At 43.7% G+C, this 24,010-nt stretch overlaps 1 protein-coding gene across 3 annotated transcripts in view; it reads right to left on the bottom strand.

The window, feature by feature from the left end:
- Nucleotides 1-20,285: 20,285 nt before the first annotated feature.
- Nucleotides 20,286-24,010, bottom strand: part of IL1R2 (interleukin 1 receptor type 2) — a 41,864-nt gene continuing 38,139 nt past the window's right edge. For all 3 annotated transcript variants that reach the window (XM_059721010.1, XM_059721011.1, XM_006269718.3), the window contains 2 exons: nucleotides 23,592-23,737; nucleotides 20,286-21,101 (listed from right to left, as the gene is read on the bottom strand). In XM_059721010.1, the coding sequence (XP_059576993.1) occupies nucleotides 20,974-21,101; nucleotides 23,592-23,737 (274 nt within the window). In that variant the 3' untranslated portion in view covers nucleotides 20,286-20,973. The remainder of the gene's footprint in view (nucleotides 21,102-23,591; nucleotides 23,738-24,010) is intronic.

Raw genomic sequence — 24,010 nt, 5'->3', positions numbered from 1 at the left:
AGTATAGCTTTCAGCTTCAAGCTCCATAACTTGCTACAGGAAATATTTTCACATTTCTTGGCTGACATTTAACATGGAATATGTTTCTACTGTCTTCTCAGAAGCCCTTTTTTCCTCTTACATTTTCCTTTCCCCTTCTTCTCCTCTCACTGATTTTCTCTCTCATACCTGCCTCTCTAGCATCTTCTCATGTCTCTCCTCCCCATTAATCTGCTGTCTTCTCCAATTTTTCCTTCTGTTATGACAGCCCTTTCCATGCATTTTTAAAGAAGTTATTGTTTTACTGGAGATTTCCTTCTCTTTAAGGGAAACTTGTCGTTAACTTCAGTAGGATTTGGATCAAGGCTTATTTTGGATGTTAGCCAGGGAGTGTGCTAAAGGGCGTTTCCAAAAATCTGTCATCAAGTTAATCACAAGTTTTCATGACTCAGGTTAGGAACTTGGGACTTCAGGACAAAAAGTTCTAACTTCTTGAGAGGAAATTGGTTTGGCTAGTTGGGATGTATCTTGCTGTCTCAAAAGTTCAAAAAAAGGATGCAGATTCATTACACAAACATTGTGAGGTTCAACTGATAAAGTGCATTTCAAAGCCAAAGACAATCTAACTGTTGTATATTCTGTATGGGGCAGTTTGAATTGTTTTACCACATGTGAAAAATGAAGGTTAAGATGAAAATCATTTAATATCCGTGGCTACCAAACAAAGTAGTTTAAAAATGTAATGATCTTCACAAGTTCACTTGCACTTTTCCAAACAAATGTGCTGGTTCTCGAAATTAGAAAGGAAATGTCCTTGTCTGAACTCCTTCAATGTAATCAACAATCTTTCCACCTTGACTAGAGCCAAGGAAGTAGCACAGATGCTGTATAAAAATGCAGGAAAAGTGCATATTTAATATCTTCGTGGCCAAACTGAAAGAAGCTTATACCCCAAGAACTAGCAGGGCTGAGAGATGTAAGAATATCACAGAGAAGCCTGAAAAGTGAAGACATAGAATGATTATGCAAGGAGAAGAGGACTAGGATAAGGAGCCCAGAGTGAGAAAGAGACAAAAGAGATTGCAGACAAGAGGGCAGAAGGGAACAGGAAGAAAGGTCTTTGCCCGCGGCAGCACACTCTCCTCCAGAACCTGAATATTCACACCCCCAACAGTCCTGAGTCCCCCCAGTTCTCTGCTGCCAGAAAATGTCTGTGAAGCCCCCTGGTGAAGTGTGTCATATCCCTTTCTTGTGGTGGCACCCCTTTCTATTGCTATGATTTACTCAATTAGCTCAAATGGCAGAAGTCTTTGAAGTAAATTCAACAGCTCCAACCTTGATGATGGCACATATAAGTGTCAGTATAAAGCTACAGCATGGAATTTTTGTTTATATTTTGCTTTGAAAATATATATATCAAATAACACGCATAAGCAGTTAAGAACATCAGAAGTGCCATACCAGCTAAGAACAAAGATTAACCGCATACTGGTCCTTCTAATTCAGTATCTTGTCTCCAACAGTAGATGCTTGTCTCCAGCAGTAGATGCTACCCTGCCTGGCATCAACCATCATTAATTTAGGGATGTTGGAGGATACATCCCTGACTGTTCTATTTTAATAGCTCCCCATGGTTCTGACCTTTATAAATTTACCTAATCTCTTTCAAACCTGGGTATATTATCTGCCTGTAATAGTAATCTGTCTCTAACTAATCGCTAACCTAATAGTGCGTTGCTAGGTTTATAAAGCCAAAGTCGGTAATGGCAGAATTAAGGCATTGCTTCTGCAACCGTTACTTGGTCCCCTGATGCATTACTCCAATATTCTTTAATTACATGCTTGCATTATATTTTTCCTTGCCTCATTCAGCACACAGAATGCACCATGCCCTGGAGATGCACTAAAGGAGGTTGTAATATACCTCAGCATTTGTTGTACAGTTGGAAGATGTATATCAAATGAAACAAGCACCTGCAGTAAGGGAAAGTGTGTCTTATTTTTAAGGAACTTAAATACCATCCTGGAAAACAGGATTCTATGCCCGCTTCTGCCTCACAATTCCTGTTTAAGTCACTGACACAAAATTAGCACAGGTGATTGTTAACACTCTCTCTCACTTTCTGGGTGCCTGACTTGATACCTTGTGGTTTGATTTGCAGGAGTGCCAACCATGTTGAGCTGCAACTGAACTCAGTAGCTGTTGTGCTTCTTGCATAATTCCAAATACTCTGAAAAATCATGCTGCTGCTGCTGCTTCTGACTGGGCACCACAAGTGGCAGACTTAATTGCTCAGTGCCTCAGCTCCCAGACTGTAAAATGGAGATACCACTGCCCTCTCAATTAACAAGGATATTGTGAAGATGACTTAACATTTGTGAAGTACTCAGATACTATAGTCATGAGCACAACAGAAAGGCGCATAAAGAAATGAATAATTCAGTCTTAAAAATTTGAAAATTAAATTTGAAAATTTTATTTTTTTAATTAAATGGAGATTGAGTTATAGTTAGTATGTTCTATTAAGCCAAAAGTTTTTGCCTTATTCAAAAAATATCAGTTGCAGGAAATAATTTTGTTAACTTTAAAAGTGATTTATTTTGTTACCTAGATTTAACTCTCTCCCACATAGGGGCCAATTATGTGGGGCCCAAAGGCCCTCGCCCCACTTCAAAAGAGGGCTATAGGGGCCCAAAACTGAGAAAAATTACATAATATGTCTATATTGTTTTATGTTGTAAAAGATGGTTTCAGTTGTGTTGAGCGTGCTGGATGTAAAGTGACAGGCTTAAGAAACTGACTGAGGCCCTGAGCTATTACCAGGGATCTGGGTTTTCAATTCCCTGTGGAAAAATGTGGATGTTATCCTGGAATGGAGAAAAATGTGGATTTTATCCTTTAAAGGAGAAACATCCAGGAAACCATGGGTTTCCCTTGCAAGCTGGCAGATTTCCAGCCTGCAAGGAGCTGCTTTGGGCTGGGGAGAGCGGGGAGGGTGATTGGAGGCAGGAGGTACTACATCGCCTATGTCTCCTTTCACCCCCCACGCATTGCTTGTGCCCACACCTCACCTTCCTCACACACCCACCCCATTCCCCACAAACTGGGAGGTTGGAAGCACATGTCCATCTTCTTAGACAAAAATAAAAGTCAGCACCTATGCTCTTCCACATGAACTGAGTATTTTCTCTATTCTGTAGTTTTAACTACAGATGCCAGGTCTGCAAAACTGTAAAATAGAATCATTGCAAAATTCATGTTAGACACATTTACCCCATGACAGTTCAAGTTTCCAGATTTTTGTTAAATTTCATTTGTGGTTGTGATTCACACAATTCAAAGGCCAGCATCTGTCAGATATTTGGGTCATTTGGAAAGACTGAATACTTATGTTTAGGACATGTTGGGTGCGCCTACACATGCATTTAAGCATGTCTAAATGTAATGTGCATTAGCTTAATGTGCATTAAGTGTGTTTAGGCAGGTGTCTACACATGCAGGCGTTAAAGCACATTACCGCTGTGTGTGGACTGTCTTGCAACTAAAGTTAGTCCCAGCCAGTCCACACACACACAGCGTTAATGTGTTTTAATGCCTCTACATGTGTGTTGATGCACTTTAACTATTTGCACCTAAATTTGATACCTGCATTTGCCCAAAATTGCCATTTTTAAAGTACATTAAGGGTGCGTACATGTAGACACATACCCTGATGCACCTTAAATTTAGGCTAATGCACCTTAAAGTGTCTTGTGTAGATGTACCCATTGTGAAATTATACTGACCATAAGTGTTTCTGGGTTAATTGCATATTTTGACCTGCAAACAACACATCATTTTTGTGCCAGATTTTTAATATTTTGTTAAACTTATAAGAGGGTTCCCCAGGAGGACGCAAGCAGAGGGCCCAAAGCCCCCTCCTGCAGCGGGACCTGAGGCAGGGCTGACCCACCCTGAAAAGAAAGAGAAAAGCCCTGAGGACAGGGCAAACTTACCTTTTCCGGAGAAGTGGAGTCGGATGAACCACGCCGGGATGGACCGCCCATGTAGTTTGTCAGCTGCTTTTATTGCCAACCAGGGGTAGTGAGGGCAGATGACCTCATCAGAAAATGCCGCCTGGCTGATTTAAAAGCCAGAAGTGGGGGAATGACTGGGGGAGCACCACCAGAGCCAGACAGCAAGGCTGATCCCCGAGCTACACACAGGTTGCATTGGCAGCCCGGAGAAAATCCAGGCAAGGACCCAATGGAGGGGTCCAGGACCAGCTGAAGAAGGCACCACGCCGGCCCAGCAGGGTGACCAGGCCAGGGAGGACAGCACTGAGGGACCTTGGAGCCACAGATGTTGGACCCATGAGTAGGCAGGTAGAGGCTCCAACCAGTATCCCCAACCTTTTCTTTTGTGTTTTAATTTGTTTTGAGTTATCCCGAGGCCCAAGGCAGTGAGAGGGGTCACAAACTACCCCCACAGATCAGGAGAGCCAGGACAGCGTAGTGGACAGCTACACAGTGTGGGAAGACCCGGTGCTTTGTCAGGGATGGTCCGACGTCCCGTAATCATCCGATGCAAGAGGAGACTGGGAGATGAGCAGGGGGAAGAGAAGACAGGTGACGACATAAGAGGGCAAGCTGGCAATCCATCATCTGGCCATCCTGAGGGCTGGCGCATGGCTGGGGTATAAGGGAGGTGGAGTCCCAAGAACTCCTGCTAAGGGTAGCACCCAGTCCACAAGGAGCTACAGGAAGGAGCCCATCACTGAAGGGAAAGATCAAGTCATGGTAGATGAGTATCGGGGCCTCCTTCAAAGTGAATGTGGCCCAACATGTAGGTCACAGGAACACAGCCTGCCGCCAGCATTGGGTGCACAGTCCAAAGCAACAAGAGAGCACTTACATGAGGCCAGGTGGGTGCAGAGGGATTCAAGGAGACTCACCTACTCAGGCAGCTCCAACCTCTCACATGCAAAGGAAACAGTCATTAGACCAGAGATTAAAATAAAGCCTGATTTAGTCCAGCTATCTAAACAACAGGGCAGCCAAGACTAAGGCATCCTCTAGCCAAACTCCACTTGGCACTTCACCCAACTAGAAGAAAAACAGTCCGTAATTCTAGGACAGCTCATTCCTGGGTCTGAAACTGAGAAAATTCTTGAGCAGGATGGTTATTTTCACTAGAACAACATGGCCTCTTTTTCTTGAGAGAGATAGACTGTCACACACTGCAAGATGGACATGAAAACAGTCAACACTAACTGGGAGGGAGCACAAGAGGGTCTTTTTAAGAGAATATGACTTGGGCTGGTCTATTCCTAATTTAGGGGAAAGTCTATACAATTTAAGCTGTACTGAAGTGTATGATTAGATGTTTAATTTTTTTTCTCATGTACTTAATCCCAAGAGTTAAAGAAAATAACTTGTTTTTAAGACAAAAGTTCTCAGGAAATAAACATTTGTCATCCATTTTTGGAAAGATGGAGAAGAGCCTACAGGATACTTACTAATAGTACAGACTCAAACTGAATGAGTATAGAACCTGTGACAGCCAAAAGTGTATAAATGTGTTGCTGTTTAAATGGAGTGGCTGGGCATCTGCCCAGAATGATTTAGAATTGGGCTTAATCTATTTACATTATGCAAACAAATTGTAACATGCACAACACATCATCAAAGCATGGCTGTCTAATATTTTTCTCTTCAAGAGCCACAAGATCAAAAGTCCTGTCAAATTAATCCATCAGCTTTAAGTTATTGCCCAAATAGAATTGAATGCATTTTCCCAACAATAGAAAAGAAAGAATGACAAACTTAAATACTGACAACATTAAAATGTTGTAATGTAGAAGGATGATTCAAAGATTAGATCACTGCTTTAGATATTAGTAGGTTGGTGTCCTCATAAATAACCACGCTAACTGACATGGAAAGCAAGCTTTTTCCATAAGCAGTTTGGTTTTTAAAAAGCAAGTGTGATGCTTTACAAACCACAATTAATCACGTTGCAGTGAGTGGTCTCTATCTTTATCCTGAAACAATTTTCTGTTCACAAATACTGTGACCTCGTTGTTATAATTTTAGTATAACTACTGAACTGAACAGTAAGTAACATACTGTGGGTGTCACAGTAATTGCACTCCCTCTACTTATGTATAATATCCAAGATTCTTTGGGTTAATGCAATATTTTTAGTTAATGCAACTAAATAAAAAATTGTCCTTTGCAAGCTTTCGGGTACAAACACCCTTCTTCAAGCAGAGGAAGAGGCACTTTCAGTAAGGCAAAGTTGCTCCACAGCGCTCCCCTGCCCCATGAAAAATTGAAGCTAAAAGTCAAAACAGAAGTATTCTACATGCAGGAAACAATGTTATGCAACAAAGCAAACAAACAAAAAGTAACATTAATGGATCAGTGTGGGAAAGGAAATTCCAGCAGGAGAAGAGCCTTCTTTTCTCCAAACAACATGAGACTTTTGGGTCACAACAAGTGCCAGCTCATTCATTTACAGTATACTTTATTTAGAGTTTGGACCACTTGTTCCAGCTAGGAATGTCTCATTAAAGACTTTTATCCAGAAACAACTAGAGTCTCTGCTCAGCAATCAGAATGAATTAGAGCTTTGGACAGGACTACAAAGGCATATCCGGTAATTGTTTTCAATATTTATTTCTCTTGATCTGCAAGGGATCTCAAAAGAGAAAGGGCTGAAAACAGAAAGGTCTGAAAACAAGGACAATGGAGATTTTTCACAGGAAATAATAATATAATACTCAGAACTTTTCAATCCTAGATAATAAAGCGGTTTTCAGCACTGGAAAAGACCACCTGGATCAAGGGGTCTACTCTCATGCTATCCCAGAAATCAGCAGCATACACTCCCATTGATACACTTAACAAGTTTCTTCTTAAAAACAATTTTTTTTGCCTTTTTCCCCACTGAAAAGTTGTTCCAAAACTCATTCTACTAAAGGACAGAAAGCTTCTAACTTCCATCTAAATTAAATTAGTGGACACTTTATATGCTTATTTATTATTGTGCTGACTTTGTCCTTGAGTTTAAATAGATTCTCCTTTTCCCCAATGTTCATTTTCCACCCAATAGTTTTTTAGACAGCAAACAGATGCCATACTGGCAGTGCACAATTATTTTAGCTGCTATGTTGCTATAGCAATGCATTATACCGAAAAAGCACATTGCTACGGCAGTGTAGTAGCGGCATCACGATTTTTGCCTACGGACACTAGCACCTCATGTAGATGTGCCAAGTGGCTTCGTGTGATTACTACACTGAAAAAAGTCAGTGGTTAAATTTCATGGGTAGTGTTGGGGTGAAATTGCAGTTGTGCTGGTCCATGAAAAAGAGAAAGAAAAAGATTTTTGAGGGTGTTATCTTTTATTGGACCAATTATATAGTTGCGAGGGACATAGCTGAGCTTTTAGGTACTACTCACCTTTCCTCGGATGTCTCACCTTTGTCATTCATCGGGTGCATCCAGACAGGCCCGGACATTTGGTTCCCCGGGGACAAGTAGCAATAGAGCACCTTGTGCTATGGCTATGTGTCCCCAGGGTACACCTGTACCACGTGTACTTTGGTGCAGAGCAAGTTACTCCGGGGGCCTTTATGGGAGGCCGGGGCCAGCACTGTCATGGCCCCAGCAGCCTTACCACATCCTGGGAGCCTCCTGAGGCTGCAGCCACAGCGATCCTGCCAGGTGGAGCCTGGCTGGCAGCTGCAGCATGACTCTGTGGCCCAGCTCTGGTTTTCAGCAGGGCATGCTCCAAGCATGCACTGCTCTGTTTTTTTTCCCCACAGGATTTTTTGATCCCTAAAACCGGAGCAGCACATGCTTGGGCAGCATGCCCTTGCAGCTCAAAGAACACTGGACTGTGCAGTATGTGGCACTGAAAACGTGTTTGCAGCACCACATACCCCACGACCACACTCATTTGGATGCACCCATACAGTCAGATTGCAATATCCTTGTGCTGTTCCCAATACATCTGCTGACCTTATAGGGAGCCTTGTCTAAGTGACAGTGGTAGCAGGATTCATCCCACAAAATTCAGCAAACACTTCTGTTTCATGATTTTTTTTAATTAAAAAAATGATATCAGTTGTAAACTTTATCCATCTGTTGTTTATTTGATATGGTTTTTGAACCAGGAAGATCAATATTATATAGCACAATTTGCTTTGTTCTCATAATAAACTGAAAATTATCTATTAAATTAATGTAGGAGGCAGGGATTTTTGTGGGCGATATCTTTTATCATTCAGTGGAAGGATACAACGGTACCTGAAAGTGCCTCTATGTACCTCTCAGCTATACAGTTGTTCCAATACAAGATAATACCCACAAAAACCCAGACTCTTTCATTAATTTCATAGATAACTTTCAGTTTATTATGAGGACAAAGCAGACTGTGGTATATAGAATTGATCTTTGTGGTGCAAAGACCATGTTAAATAAACAACAGAGGGATAAAGTTTACAACTGCTAACAATTTTTAATTTTAAATCAACTAAATGGAAATGTTTACTGATTGTGAGGCAAATAACTCTCACTGAAACAAAATTACCAGTGAAGCCATCTGATATAGCGAGAATAGTGTTAATATGGATGGTGCAACTTTGTTCCATGAATGATAAAACTTAGTTTAGCATCATTGGGCATCTGATATTTAAATGAAAATAAATCTACTCAAAGCAAGGAAAGTCACTACAGCAAGGGTGGCAATTATTTCGGCAGGCCACTTTACAACTTTTGGTTTGCTGTCAAGGGCCTCGCACACAAAATATTTCAAAAGATATCCTTTTAACAAATTATAAATTAAAACCAAATCATATACTAAAAATCAAACATCTATTATAACACATTTTAATTTTATTTTCTATTTTATCTATTTCTTTATTTTTTATTCACCCTTTTTCACTTCCTGTATATTAAAACCAGATATGGAGATTACAGATCTCTCTCTCACTTCTCCCTTCATTTCTTAGTTTAAAGATCTTATTAATTGCATCATTCTCAACCCCAGGATAGTCAAGAGATTCCATCCTTCTGAAAGAATCCTCTATCCATAGATACCTTGAACATCCAGAAACTTTACTTATAGCACCGCTCCTTGAGCCATCTGTTGATCTTCATCATTTCAGAGACAATCAAGAGAGCTGATTAGGTGAACAGGGATCTAGTTTGAACTCAGCTGGAATCAATTTGCTGTCAAGGCGCAGCGCTGAATAAAGAATTTTCACTCCTTTGAGCATCTTTCTCAACTTGAGGTAGTCATATCTGATCTATACTAGGGGAAATCCTGCAGCATCATTCGTCCTGATGTGATAGTCTGGCTGGTAGTGACTTAGCCCAGGGGTTTTGAAAGGGCAAAAGATGATTGGAGGACTTGGGATTCCCTTTCCTCACCGATCTGGTAATGATTTGGCCCAGGGGTATTGAAGGGGTAAAAGATGATTGGAGGACTTGGGATTCCCTTTCCTCACCGATCTGGTAATGATTTGGCCCAGGGGTATTGAAGGGGTAAAAGATGATTGGAGGACTTGGGATTCCCTCTCCTCACCAATCAGGGCCCAGAGACTCACCTTCCATGTCCCCTGATTGGCCCCTTGGGTCACCTGGAGGGGGATAAAAGGGGCAGTGCGGCTGACTCAGGAAAGAGACCAGTGAGGGACCACAAGGAAGGAGCTTCAAGGAGCTGAGCCAGCGGGGTGGGAGCAGTTGCTCCAGAAGAGCCTTAAGGAGTGGGGCCTGCAGGCAGCACTGGGGTCCTCAGCAGCGTGGCGTGCGGGTGGCAGGAGAGGCTCCCCACTGGGCTCCAGGATCCCCTACAAGATGCTGTGGCCAGCAGGAGAGGCTTCCCAGCTCCAGCAAGCTCTGAGCAGCGACCTGAGGGGTTCCCAGCTCGGCTTCCAGCTCCTCCAATCAGAGGCCAGACAGCTTGAAGTGAGGCCGGGGATCCAGGAAGGTCAAGAATCCTAGCAGCTTAGCATAGCACTAGCACTAGTGGTTGTGTGGTAGCATGTCTGCCTATCACATAAGAGATCCAAGTTCAAGTCTCAGTTTTGGTGACTTGGGGTGAGTGAGCTAACTAAGAAAAATTCCTCTTGCAGTGGAAAGGGGTCACTATGTTTCTCCCCCTCTCCAGGTACCTAGGCCCTATATTCCTTGTAATTTAACATTGTGTATTTTGTGCCTTTTGTATTTCCAGTAATACCAACCAGTATTGTTTGTCCTGCTGTTTGTGTTTTACATTTTAGTTAACCCTGTCTTTTGTCAACTGGATGAATGTGTCTATGATTGTAAGTGTCTAACCTCTGTTGAATCCTGCCCCTTCAGAGCATTGGAGTGTCCCCTATACCCCCCTGGTTCATACTGGTTATGTTCCCAGTATTGTTCCCTCATTAAAAGGTATATGGTTAAGTCCCCAGTGGTGGTCTGGCTCTGCTTTATAGGGGGAGGAGAGTCCCTACACCTCCTACAGCACTTGGGCACCTGCTTTAATCCCTTCAGTTGGAGATGGGGTACTTCTTGGGGTACCTCCTGGATTACACTAATATGAAGGATGATCAGTGAATTTTTCCCAACTCTCATCCATCCCATCAGGATTTTTTCCAGTTTCAGGTCTCCATGTTGCATCCTGCTTCCTCACAAGCTGTGCACCCTTCTGAGTCCACCAAAAGAGTTCATTTTGAATAAGACAATACTCCCCTAGTGAGAGCAGCTATACAAATACAAATCCTTCCCAAACTGATTTAAAGCCAGTTACAGAAAGTTAAGTAAGATAAAATTAGATGGAAAGGGAGGGGAAGGAAGGTATGGTGAGGACAACTGTAATAAAAATCACACAAGGCACACCTGCATGAGATGCTATGTCACCGTAGTGATGAGCTATGGCAATGTAGCTTGTTGCTATGGTGATGTAGCAGTGGTGGACACTAATTGTGATGCTACTGCAAAGTAGCTCATCGCTATGGTGACATAGGGTTGGAAATGACCTGTGCCACCACTGGGCCTGCACAGTACAGCGGGAAGTGCACAGTCATTTAGTACTTGCTAAAGCAAGTAAGCTAAAGCAAGTAGTAAATGACTACGTAGTACCAACTGTGCAGTCAGGGGGACATGCAGACACATCCACTGTTACTTAGATTAGCTGTGTGCACAGTGAAATGATTCTAAGTCATTTGAGAGTATTCTTCTGTAACTAAATATATTAAAAATATTAGCTGTTCCAAGTCTGCATCACCAATCAGCACTGCAGCCTTATAACTAAGAATTTTAAAAAGCCAAAGCAAGCAAACAAGTGACAAGGGCACCTGTGCCCTTGTGTGCAGGGGTTGCCTGGCGGATCCTCAGAGGCCCGGGGGCAGGAGGGAGGCCAGGAATCCCCACACCTGTCCCACATGTGCCAGGGTTGAGGCACTGGAGGGACAGGTGGTAGTACTCCAGGCAGAGGTGAGCAGGTTGAGGGGGATCAAGGCAATTGAGGAGGAGATCGATGGGCACTTCCTTTCTCTGCAGAGCCAGACACTAGGCAGAGGAGCAGACTGCAGAAGCCCTGAAGCTGATACAGAAGGATGGACAACAGTCACCTATGGGGCCAGGCCACTCACCACAGAAATGGATCCACTGATGCAGTTGGGGAACAGATATGAAGCCCTGGCTGTACTGGAGGAGAGTGCAGTGGAAGCGCCATGGGAAGCGGCACGGGAGTGCGGAGGAAGTGGCACGGGAGGTGCCCCAATCCATTCCCGAGCAAGCTGAGGGTCAGACAGGCTACTGGAGGAAGAGGAGATGGGTCATCGTAGTGGGCAACTCCCTACTGAGAGGAGGAGAGGGAAACATCTGCTGCCCAGATCCCATGGCACGTGAGGTGTGTTGCCTGCCAGGGGCCAAGATCCAGGATGTCACAACAAGGATTCCTGACCTGATCTGGCCATCGGACTACTATCCCATGGTCCTCATTCATGTGGGAACCAATGATGTGGCCAGGAGTAGTCCTGACCATGTCATGGGTGACTACAGAGCTCTGGGGGCCAGACTTAGGGAAACGGGGGCACAGGTGGTCTTCTCATCCATCCTCCCGGTCAGAGGTCACAGTAGGCATCATAGTGCCTGCATCAGAGAGGTCAACCTGCGGCTCAGGAGCTGGTGCCATAGTGCTGGATTTGGCTTCCTGGACCATGACCCACACTTCCTGGCAAGGGATTTCCTGGGGCGTGATGGACTTCATCTCTCAGCAAAAGGTAAAAGTCTTTTCTCCAGCAGGTTGGCTGATCTCCTACGTCAGGCTTTAAACTAGCTCAGACGAAGGATGGGGAGGCAGAAGAAGGAGAACATCAGGAACCTACAATCCATGGGGCAGCCAGCAGTACACCGCAGGTCAGCAATAAGCAGGTAAGCAATAAGGGGCCCTTTGGGCATGAGAGCCGGGGGGCAACAAAGGCACCAGTCACAAAGCTCAAATGCCTATAGACTAATGCTAGGAGCATAGGGAACAAGCAGGATGAGCTAGCACTCCTGCTTGCAGAAAACAAGTACACATTGAGAGCTATAAGCTGTACAGAATGGATAGAGTGGGGAGAAAAGGGGAAGGGGTTGCACTCTATGTCAAGTAACATTATACATCGACCCTTATCAAAATGGAATTGGAGGAGGAGAAAGTAGAAGGATTGTGGGTTAGGATACATGGAGGTCAAGGGGAAAGGGATTTGGTGGTAGGGGTCTGCTACAGACCTCCACACCAAGGGGAAGAACTAGATTTGGAACTCCTGAGGCAGCTCTCGGAGACCATAAAAGCTAAGGAGGCGGTAGTCACGGGGGACCTAAACTACCCTGACATCTGCTGGGAGACGCAGACAGCAAATTCCCACCATTCATGCAGGTTCCTATCCGGTGTACAGGACCTCCACCTGACGCAGGAGGTACATGGTCCCACTAGGGGGAATGCCTTGCTGGATCTGGTATTGGCAACAGGGGATGATATGGTAGGGGACCTACAGATCAGTGGTCACCTGGGGGACAGTGACCACCAAATAATAGAATTCACCATAAGGCGTAGAGTGGGAAAGGTAACTAGTAGTGTGGAAATACTAGACTTTAGGAAGGCTGACTTCAGCGAGCTCAGGCGTTTAGTCAATGGCACACTGCAGAGTAAGAGATTTGGCAAGATGGGAGCCCAGGAAGGATGGCTGTGCCTTAAGGAAGAGATACTTTGGGCACAGAGGGAGACGATCCTGATGCGGGGGGAAAGGGGGAAAGGGGCCAAGAGGCTTCCTTGGCTGACCAGAGGAATCCAGGACAGCCTAAGGGCAAAAAGGGGGGCATATAAGCAGTGGAAACAGGGAGAGTTTACTAAAGAAGAGTGTACCTCCTCAGCTTGCAGTTGTAGGGAGGCAGTTAGAAAGGCCAAAGCTACCACAGAGCTGAGGATGGCATCCCAAGTTAAGGATAACAAAAAATTGCTTTTCAGATATATAGGGAGTAAAAGGAAGGCCCAGGGCAGTATAGGACCACTACTGAATGGGCAAAAGCAATTGGTGACAGACAGGGGGACAAGGCTGAACTCCTCAATGAGTTCTTTGCCCCAGTGTTGCTAAACGAGGGGCAAGACAAGTCTCACAATGGGATTATAGAGAGGCAGCAGCATGGCACCAGACTACCAAGTGTGACTCTGCAACATCTCAGGGTCAACTTGGAAGGACTGGATGCGTTTAAGTCAGCAGGCCCGGATAAGCTCCATCCGAGGGTACTAAAGGCACTGGCTGACGTCATTGCACAGCCACTGGCAAGAATATTTTAACACTCTTGGCACACAGGCCAGGTCCCAGAGGACTGGAAAAGGGCCAATGTGGTCCCTAGTTTCAAGAAGGGGAGGAAGGAGGATCCAACTATAGGCCAGTCAGTCTCACCTCCATCCTTGGCAAAGTCTTTGAAAAGACTATTAAGGCTCCTATGTGCTAGAGCCCAGCAGGAAAAATTATGCTGAGGGGAAACCAGCATGGGTTCATGGCAGGCAGATCATGCCTGACTAATCTAGTCTCTTTTTATGACCAGGTTAAAAAAAACCTGGATGCAGGAGTAGGGGTAGATGTCATTTACTTAGACTTCAGGAAGGGTTTAGATACGGTATCCTACCCCATACTGGTGAACAAATTAAGAGGCTGTGACTTGGATGATTACACAGTCCGGTGAGTGGCAAATTGGCTACAGGGTCGCACCCAGAGAGTGGTGGTGGACGGGTCAGTATCGACCTGGAAGGACGTGGGCAGTGGGGTCCTGCAGGGCTTGGTCCTTGGACAGATACTCTTCAATGTCTTCATCAGCGACTTGGACGAGGGAGTGAAGTATACTCTGTCCAAGTTTGGGGATGACACAAAACTGTGGGGAGAATTGGACATGCCAGAGGGCAGGGAACAACTACAGGCAGACCTGGACAGGTTGGATAAATGGGCAGAAAACAATAGAATGCGATTTAACAAGGAGAAATGCAAAGTGCTGCACCTAGGGAGGAAAAATGTCCAGCACACCTACAGCCTAGGGAATGACCTGCTCAGCAGCATGGAAGCAGAAAGGGATCTCGGAGTCCTAGTGGACTCCAAGATGAACATGAGTCGTCAGCGTAACAAAGTCATCAGCAAAGCTAACTGCACTTTATCATGCATCAGCAGATGCACAACAAACAGAACTAAGGAGGTGATACTTCTGCGATGAGCTATGGTGATGTAGTTTCAGCAAGCACTAACCGTGATGCCATCGCTACTGCACAGTAGCAACAAGCTCATTGCTACTGTGCAGTAGGGTCGGAAAAGACCCATGCACTGCCAGGACTAAGCAGTACCAGTAGGTACTGCACAGTCATTTATTACTAGCTAAAGTACCAAATGTGCAGTGGGGCGCACATATAGATGTGCCCTCTGTCACCTTTTTAAACTAGCCTACAAATCCCTGTAGACCAAAGCTCTTCACACTCCAACTTTCTCCCTGTGCTGGGGCAAGAGTAAGAGGGGAGGAGCAGAGATGCTACAGTAGCTTTATACCTCCTGGTTTTAAGAATCTGGAAGGATACTTGGCCACCCCATACATTTCTAGATTTTCTTTCCATCTGAGCACCTGGGCTTTTCTTAATGGTTCTCAGTGTCTCGGACTCTGGCCAGCATCTCTCAGAAGTTCCTTCTAATTGTATAACTTCCTCAGAACAGGTGTCCAATATAGGGAACTTTGGTCTTCCTCAGCCTTAGCTTGCCTGTACTCACCCTAATATGACTCTCTGCAGTTAAGGAATTGTCCCAACTTAGAATTGTAGTCCTGGTTGCTTCTTCCTTGACATTACCTTCTACAATAAAAATTACAACTTCGATCGTGATACCTGAGAGTCCTTCCAAGTGTCCTGTTCATTTTATACTGGAAGAGCTCTTGGGCTTGGCTGACCACCTGCTACACTGACAAATGGCAAAGATTAAAAAGTGATGGGATGGTTTATCTAGCTCAATAGTCCACAATCTTTTCTTGACATACGAAACAGTGAACGTTTGCCCTACGTAAATAGCTGCATAAATTAGGTAGCATGTTCTAAGCTGTTAGCATTTTATCAAAAGCTGCAATCTCTACAAATGCCTGGATGGGGTAGATGGCATCCACACATGGCTCAAGGTTTTGGAAGTTGGAATCTGACACCATATGAAAAAAGAAGCGGCGTAGATGCACACAGGATGGTCTTTTCTTGGTCTTCTGTGTTGGTTTTCATGGCAAGCATACTGGATCTCAGTGCTTGAATTCTCAGTTAATCTGTCTTCATCCTGTTTCTTGGGTTCCTTTCAAATAAGTCTGTGTGTACTTGTTCTACACCTATTGCTGTATTTGTTCTGATCCATTCCCTGGAAAATTCAGCTGCCCTTCCTATTTGGATGCATTTCTTTAAGGTTAAATCCATTTGTCTCAACCATCTCTTGAAATCTTGTGTCCCACAAGGAATCCTTCCTTTAACTACAGCATGTTTAATATCTCTGAAGTTACATGTGGCACTCAGGTTTTCTATTCTGTAATGTAAGCTTCTATTACTTCTTTTGCACCCAGATTTTGGGTAAAATCTCTTATTCTATCCAGAATCATAATACTCCTCCAGCACCTTTGCAAGCTGTTCCAATTTTCTGGGCATTATTTCTGCAACAGTATCTCACTTCATTCTTTTTTACCCTAGCAAGATAAAAAAAGTCTTCATCTTTATCCTCCAAGGTCAGCTCTGTGTAATGACTCCATTCAAGTTTCCACTGATTTCATGTTTATGCTAGGAGTGCTTTTTGGTTTTGACTTTGGGGGGGTTTTGGTCTGAAAACCCAGCAACCCTGGTGATTCATGCAACCCCCTTCATGCCCTTTCCGTTTGTAAGTGCTACTTTGTTTTCCTGTGAATCACACTATCTTCTCAAGCTGACCACTGCCACCATGTGTCATATACCACACACTGAGTAATAACATTAAAGGACTCCCTGCTCACAAATCCAAATTAGCTCTTTCTATAGAGAACTATTTGTAAAGGCACTGCTATTGCATCTAATGCAATAGTCAAGTGCACACAGATTGATTTTTTTTCTCTGTACTTCTTTGAGCTCCATATTCCTGCAACCTTTGTTCCTCCACCCAAGCTCCTTGCAGTTTGCTACAGATGGATATTGGCCTGCTACTACAGAATTATACAGAAGAAGCAAATCTCTTGTATAAGATAACGAAGATATTGCCATCTTAAATGGGTAATGTTTCTGAGCACACAAAGAGCAGGAAATGCAAAGTTAGTTTCTATAGCTACCTTTGGTTTTAGGCATGTGGTCCCCATGGAAGTGTAATGGAGTTTAATGGAGAAGAGCTTGAGCCTGGGACGTACAACTGCATCGTTCTGGTATTTTATCCTTCAAGGTCTGAATATAAATCAGTCTTCAGGGATTTTTTTTCCTCTCCAAGTGCATTGAAATTATTTCTGTGTTAACCTCTAATTGAAAAATGCATAGAAGTAACCTCACTTCTCACCCTCCAGAAGCTGTGGTTCAGGCTCTAGGGGGCATTACCAAAGCAAACAAGAATTCAGATGGCTACTTAAAACCATCTGACCTTATTCCCAGCAGCTCTAGAGTCAGGGTAAAGGCAGTATCATTAGTTAAACTTCACCACTTCCTTCCCGCATTCAATTTTTCTAGGCCTGATAAAGTTTACCCTTCTGTTTTATTTTTATAATTGGTGTGTTATTCATCTTTGGGATTTGTTTTGTTGGTTTTAGTGACCCTTGTGTTCTTGGTATTATACTCCTTCCTGTGTATAGTAATGTAATTATTTTTTCAAAGGACAGGAGGAATGAGGAAAGAAGATTCTCCAAAGTCCTCAGAGGGTGCGTCTACGTGAGATGTTTTACTGGGACTTGTCCCGCTGCAGCATGCAGTTCCCAGCTGCAAGGCTGGGACCCATATAGATTCATAGATGTTAGGGTCAGAAGGGACCTCAACAGATCATCGAGTCCGACCCCCTGCATAGGCAGGAAAGAGTGCTGGGTCTAGATGACCCCAGCTAGATACTCATCTAACCTCCTCTTGAAGACCCCCAGGGTAGGGGAGAGCACCACCTCCCTTGGGAGCCCATTCCAGATCTTGGCCGCTCGAACTGTGAAGTTCTTCCTAATGTCCAATCTAAATCTGCTCTCTGCTAGCTTGTGGCCATTATTTCTTGTAACCCCTGGGGGCGCCTTGGTGAATAAAACCTCACCAATTCCCTTCTGTGCCCCCGTGATGAACTTATAGGCAGCCACAAGGTCGCCTCTCAACCTTCTCTTGCAGAGGCTGAAGAGGTCCAGGTGCCCCAGTCTCTCCTCACAGGGCTTGGTCTGCAAGCCCTTAACCATACGAGTGGCCCTTCTCTGGACTCTCTCCAGGTTATCCGCATCCCTCTTGAAGTGCGGTGCACAGAATTGCACACAGTACTCCAACTGCGGTCTGACCAGCGCCCGATAGAGGGGAAGTATCACCCCTTTGGATCTATTCGTCATGCATCTGCTGATGCACGATAAAGTGCCGTTGGCTTTTCTGATGGCTTCATCACACTGCCGACTCATGTTCATCTTGGAGTCCACTAGGACTCCAAGATCCCTTTCCACTTCCATGCCACCCAGCAGGTCATTCCCTAGGCAGTAGGTGTGCTGGACATTTTTCCTCCCTAGGTGCAGCACTTTGCATTTCTCCTTGTTAAACTGCATTCTGTTGTTTTCTGCCCACTTGTCCAACCTGTCCAGGTCTGGCTTGGCACAGTGCCAGGATGACCGGGTTGGCCCAACACAGTTCTGGCTGAAAGGCCAGGACCTACATGGCATAGCACAGAGCCAGCCCAGCCTGGCCTGTCCCAACTGCGATGCATGGTTCCTGGCCACATAGTCGGGACCCGCTCTGCATGGCATGGAAGGGATGGGATGGGCTGGCTTCATGCTGCACCGTGTGGGTCCTGGCCTTGCACGTGGAACCATGTTATGCCAGGATGAGCTGGGTTGGCCCAGTGCTGTGCTATTTGGGTCCTGGTCTTGTAGCTGGGAACTGCCCACTGCAGCTGGGACAGGATGGGCAGAGCTGGCTCCCCACCTCCCACTATATTCCCAAGACATACCCACACCTTCCCACAGCCGCCACATACATTCCCACTCCTTACCATAACCCCTCACCCTACCTCAGCCCCAACACACAATCCCACACCCCCAACATAACCCACACACACCCATGCACACTCCCACACCCCCCACCATACCTACACAGCAAAGTCCTGCCCATCAGGCTGGGCCAACTCTGTGCCTCCACGTGGTGCTCCTAGCACTCTAGCCAGGAGTGGCACGTGGAGGCACAAAGCCAGAATCCCAGCTATACCCTACTCCCCTGCCCATTCTTATCTGAATTTCAACTCTCAGACAAAGGTGGGCTGGGGAACAGCCACAGGGTCACCAGGGCAGAAGCCTCTCCAGATACTTCGGGGGGTGGGGGTGGTGGTAGAGCAGGGCGGAGCAGATCAGATTGGTCTTGGATTGGTTGCATCACAACCAGAGCCCGAGTTGCTTGCTGCTGCAGCCAGCAACTCATGCCACCAGCGCCTCATCGGCTTTTAGACAGGCAGCCACTAGCAGGTAACAATTGTCTACATTTTAGAGGGGCCCCATGGCCGGATAGAATGGCCTGGTGGGGTGGATCCAGTCCACGGGCCATATTCTGCCCTCCCCTGCTTTATACCATTAGTATCTTAACATTAGCACATGCAAATCTTACTTCCCAAGAGTAAGATAAATTCCCTTTGTTTCCTTACAACTTTCATTTGACACAAAATGTTTTGGATTATATAACATCAATTGTATCCTTGTATCCTGCTTTTATATCTTGCTTTTCTTCCCCTAACCTGAAGTAGAATCTATTAAATAATCTATTCCACAGCAGTGGTATTCTATATTCCATGGTATTATTTTTTCTGCTTTTCAGTCAAGTCCAACCATGCTATTCGGTTGGATGCGTTATCAGCCTCCTAATTACTGTTGTAAAAGTACAGGGGAAAGGAGTCATATAATTGGACTCTTTTAAGAATGTTATTATTAGCCATATTTGTTTTCTAAACATGGACCAGAGCTACTGATAAAAAAGGGTCATTCTTCATTCTTGGCACATGTAGCTAAAACTTATGCTTTCTCCAGATTCCTTCCCGCAACAATCAGTTCCTACTTTTAATTTATACTTTAATCTAACTAGAGATTCTCGACATGGCAAACTATAGCAACTTTATACATTTTTCACATCTAGAATCTAATTATGGAGTGCTCATCTTAAATTCAGTCACCTAGGATTCAGGTAAATAGAATACATGCAGATAACATCTATTGTACATCGTATAGCTGTTCTTCTATCCGTTGCCTTTCAAGCAATTAGTATTTCCTGAAAGACAGAATAATTAAAATGTTCTATTCATTTTAATTTCTGATATCTTGCCAGTGAAAGAGATTTCATATTTTTCCAAGTCTGTTGTTCAATTCTGACCTGTTTCAGGAATGGGGCAAAGTTAGATTAACCTAATTCATCTAACTGGGCTGTGATTTGTACCTGGGACGTTTTCCTTTTGTATAATTCAGTGGTTTCATACTGGTCTAACATCATTAATTTTAGACATCAGAGAAGAGAATCAGATCCAAAATGTGAAAGAATGGTACATAAAATAAATTATAAAACAAGATTATAGTGTTATTACTGCAAGGTGGTCACATCACTTCCAGAAATAAAGCAAAGATTAGTCAAATGATTTAAGATAAATTTATTTATAATTCCAAACTAATATAACATACTCCAAAATCTTTTTATAGCATGCTACAGTAGGCGTCTCTTGCTCTGATGCTTTGGCAGACTACATAGAATGCTCCATGATGCAGCACCTACTTTACTGATTCTGTTTTTTTCTCAGAAAGCAAATTTTAAGTGAGAAATAATCCAAATAGCAAACACTGAGATAGTTTGTTTTTGTAGGGTTCTGGCTCCTTTTAGTCTGAGGTAAAATAGAGCTACAGTACGCAGTACCTTTGCCCTAAGTGGAATTATCCTTCTGGGAACAAGCTTACTCAAATAACATTTTTGTTGTGTTAAGATTATAGTATTTACACTAGTCAGAGGCCTCTTTGCCCCATTTGATCATATAACTAAAAGACAAACTATGTATACAGTAGAGTGTGTGTGTGGAGAGATATTCTTTTATGCTACAAAAATCCCAGAAGTTACCTTCCAATTGTTACTAATAAGTGTTTTTTTGCAATTCATCTTCATCTATATACAACGCACAATCACAGAAGATACAAATAAAAAAATAACTAATGTACATTTTCCTTGAAGCGCAATCCAGCTTGCCTAAAAAGTTCTCTCTGCATTATATTTAACATATAGACAGGATGAAATCTTTTCTATTGAAGGTTGGCACCTGAAGCAGGCTGTCCTCATTATGGTTTGGCAATCATATATCCTTTATCAGCTCTCTGTATCCAGCATTTGTGAATTAATAAACCCCCTACAAGCAGGCAGGCCAGTGCTACTGGAATCATTGCTATGTACCAGGAGAAACTGATTGCTGTAAAAAGAGAGAGAAAGAGAGAAATATATATATCTATATATACACACACACACACATATATTTATTTATTTATTTAATATCTATATATTAAACAGCATAATTTTGTAAAGTCAAAAAAGCCCCAGAAAATGAGTATCTGATCCTACACCCTGCTCACTGAATGGGCCCTTTGATAGTAATGAGCCTAATCAAATGGGTTAGAAAGACTCACATGGTGTGAAGGCTGAAGGATCAGAATTTTAGGGTTTGTCCATGAGGAGAAACTCCTGTGAAATGAATGAGGGTGTGAATTCAAAGTGCAGTATCTATTACACTAGATCCCTGGATGGACACCCTCAGTTCACACTAAGAATGCCTTTGTGTGGGTTAGTTTAATTTAGTTCCAGTGTAGACTATGTTAAACCTCACAAAGGGACTCAGTGTAGAAAAAGACCTTGTACGGACATTCAGTTTCTCCTGGGAGAGCCACTCCCAAAGGAAACCAGGAGTATACAGATGCTCAGGCTTTTTCTCTCAGAGTAAAAATGGCAACTCCAAGAGCAAATAACTTGGGTAGCAACCAGGGTTAAATCACTCCCAGGATATTTGCAGATATTTGCAGTATACAGATATTTGCTCTCCCAGAAGTGTTTCTCCTGGGAGCGTGAATATCTGTACATGCTGTGCTTCTCTCAAAAAAGAACATAGTTCCTCTCCTCTCCAGAGAGACTGTATGTCACTCGCTGGACTCCACAGCTCCAGCAAAGAGTACAACACACCTCCTTCCCAATCCCCACATTGTACTGCACGGAAACCCAGGCTGACCATAGGGAGTCTGGTTCAGCCAATCAGGACTGCCCTATGCACTACTGTCATCTGTCACCAGGAATACTAAGGAACTCTACAGAGCATACTGAGATGTGTGCACAGGACTCATCTGGCTGCACAATGTCTGCACTTCAAGATCTCCTCTTTTCAGGGCCTCACTATTTGAGGACTCCTATACATGTGCAGGGAGCCAGCTCCGATGCACTGGAAATCCAATGCATAGGAGCAGACTTGATTAATTGAGTCTGCTGGAGCACAGAAATAAATGTGCTCCAGCAGACTCACATGTATCAGCATCCCCGTGCCGAAAAATGGTGTCAGGGCACTTTGAACCGAAGCTTGTTCGATGAGCTTTAGTTCAAAGTGTCCCACCGCCATTTTTCAGTGTGGGGGATGCTGATACATGCAATTTTCTGAGGCTTTTAATTAGCACGGCTCATTAATTGAAGTGCCCCTCCTCCACCTCCCAGGGCATGTATAAAAATGCCTTGTATGTCTGTACATGTGGCCCTGGATAAATTTCTCTACCAGGAGAACAAACCTGGAAGAATTCTTCCAGATTATGTGAATGTGTATATGCAGCCTAAGAGTGCTCATGTGAGAAGCTAGTATGGAATTGCTGTTCTAGGCAGTTTTCTTATACTGGCAATCCCTTTAAGTTACAGTGATCAAAGCAAAACTGACTGAAATATAACTTTTTCACTAAAATCAACCTAATTTCCAAGAGTACCCGAATCACAGATCATTTGGATTATACCATTTGTCTTTTACACAAGAAACAAACTGGTAGAATAATTGGTAACTAGGGTGGGTGACCACCGCTGCTGCCACAGGACAAAATCATAGCACTGGCAGAAACAGTGGCAACACTTGGAAGTGCCATTGCTCCTGTGTGTGGCAGCTACCCCAGATCCCTCAGCCAAGTCATTATGCCTCTGAGAATAGTCTACATCTATTAAAGGATTTTCTTCTCATTAGTAATTCTTACATAACCTAATAACTCATAGAAAATGTGAGCAGCATATCAAAAAGTCAGAAACAGTAAAACCAAAAAATGAATGAATTGTGTCTTTTAATTAAGACTTTAAATGTTACTGTGCCTTTCTAATTCCATATGAACAGGACTTAATCATCAACATCACACAAAGAAACAATTTGTGTTACGCCATAATATTTTCATAGACATTTCTCAGTCCATTTGACCATAAGACTTGTTTCCAGACAACCCATAATAACTTAATCCATTATAATTCAAACCAGTCATTATTTCATCGGGAGTCTGTGTGTGACAAACAAGAAATCTGTCATATTCATAGCCTCCTTATTCTACTTCACTTGAGGCACTGGTTGAAATCCTGACCTCACTGAAGTCAGTGAGGCCAGGTTTTCAACCATTCTATATAAAATGTGTTCCCAAAGAGACTCAGCCCCATGCAGACCCTAACTTGTGTTGAATGTTATTACTAAGACAACTACAGACAGTGTCCTTTGTGTATGAGGTGCCCCACAATACCATACTCAGCAGTGAGTATGCAATTAAATGAAGCAGCCGTTATTTGCTCAACAATAGTTCACGCACAGCTCTCATTATTAAGATATGTTTGACTTTCATTTCATGGAAAGTGACAAATTATAGTTTTTTATTTTTTCTCCAGCTTTATGTGCAATCAAAATCAATACCTTCTTCTTTGACTCGCGTTGGCAGCACTTGGTACCCGACACTGTTCTGGGCTAAACACTTAAAGTCTGTGTAGAAATCCACTTCTCTGACTGGATCAAAAATCAAAGGCACCTCGATGAAGTTTTCACCATTTTCTACAATTTCCCTGGAATAAAAATTATACATTTGCTTACCTTCTTCCATATCTAACTTGAGGTTACTCATTTGAGTTGGCACCGGTTTAATAGTCAGAGGTCAGGTTTGGGTCCAATCTGACAGCCCTATGGAAAAGACTATTACACGGTTTCCAGCCTCCATTTCTTACTCCCTGTCAACAGCTCCCTGATCTTACTCCCTGTAGCTCAGCTTCAACAGGACTCAAGGATGCTCCCCTCCTCCCAGCCTATTCTAAAGCCTCAAGTTAGAGCACTTTATAGTG

The sequence above is a fragment of the Alligator mississippiensis genome, chromosome 1, assembly GCF_030867095.1.
Source record: "Alligator mississippiensis isolate rAllMis1 chromosome 1, rAllMis1, whole genome shotgun sequence".
Lineage (NCBI taxonomy): Eukaryota > Metazoa > Chordata > Crocodylia > Alligatoridae > Alligator > Alligator mississippiensis.
This window is presented reverse-complemented; position numbering and strand designations above follow the sequence as displayed.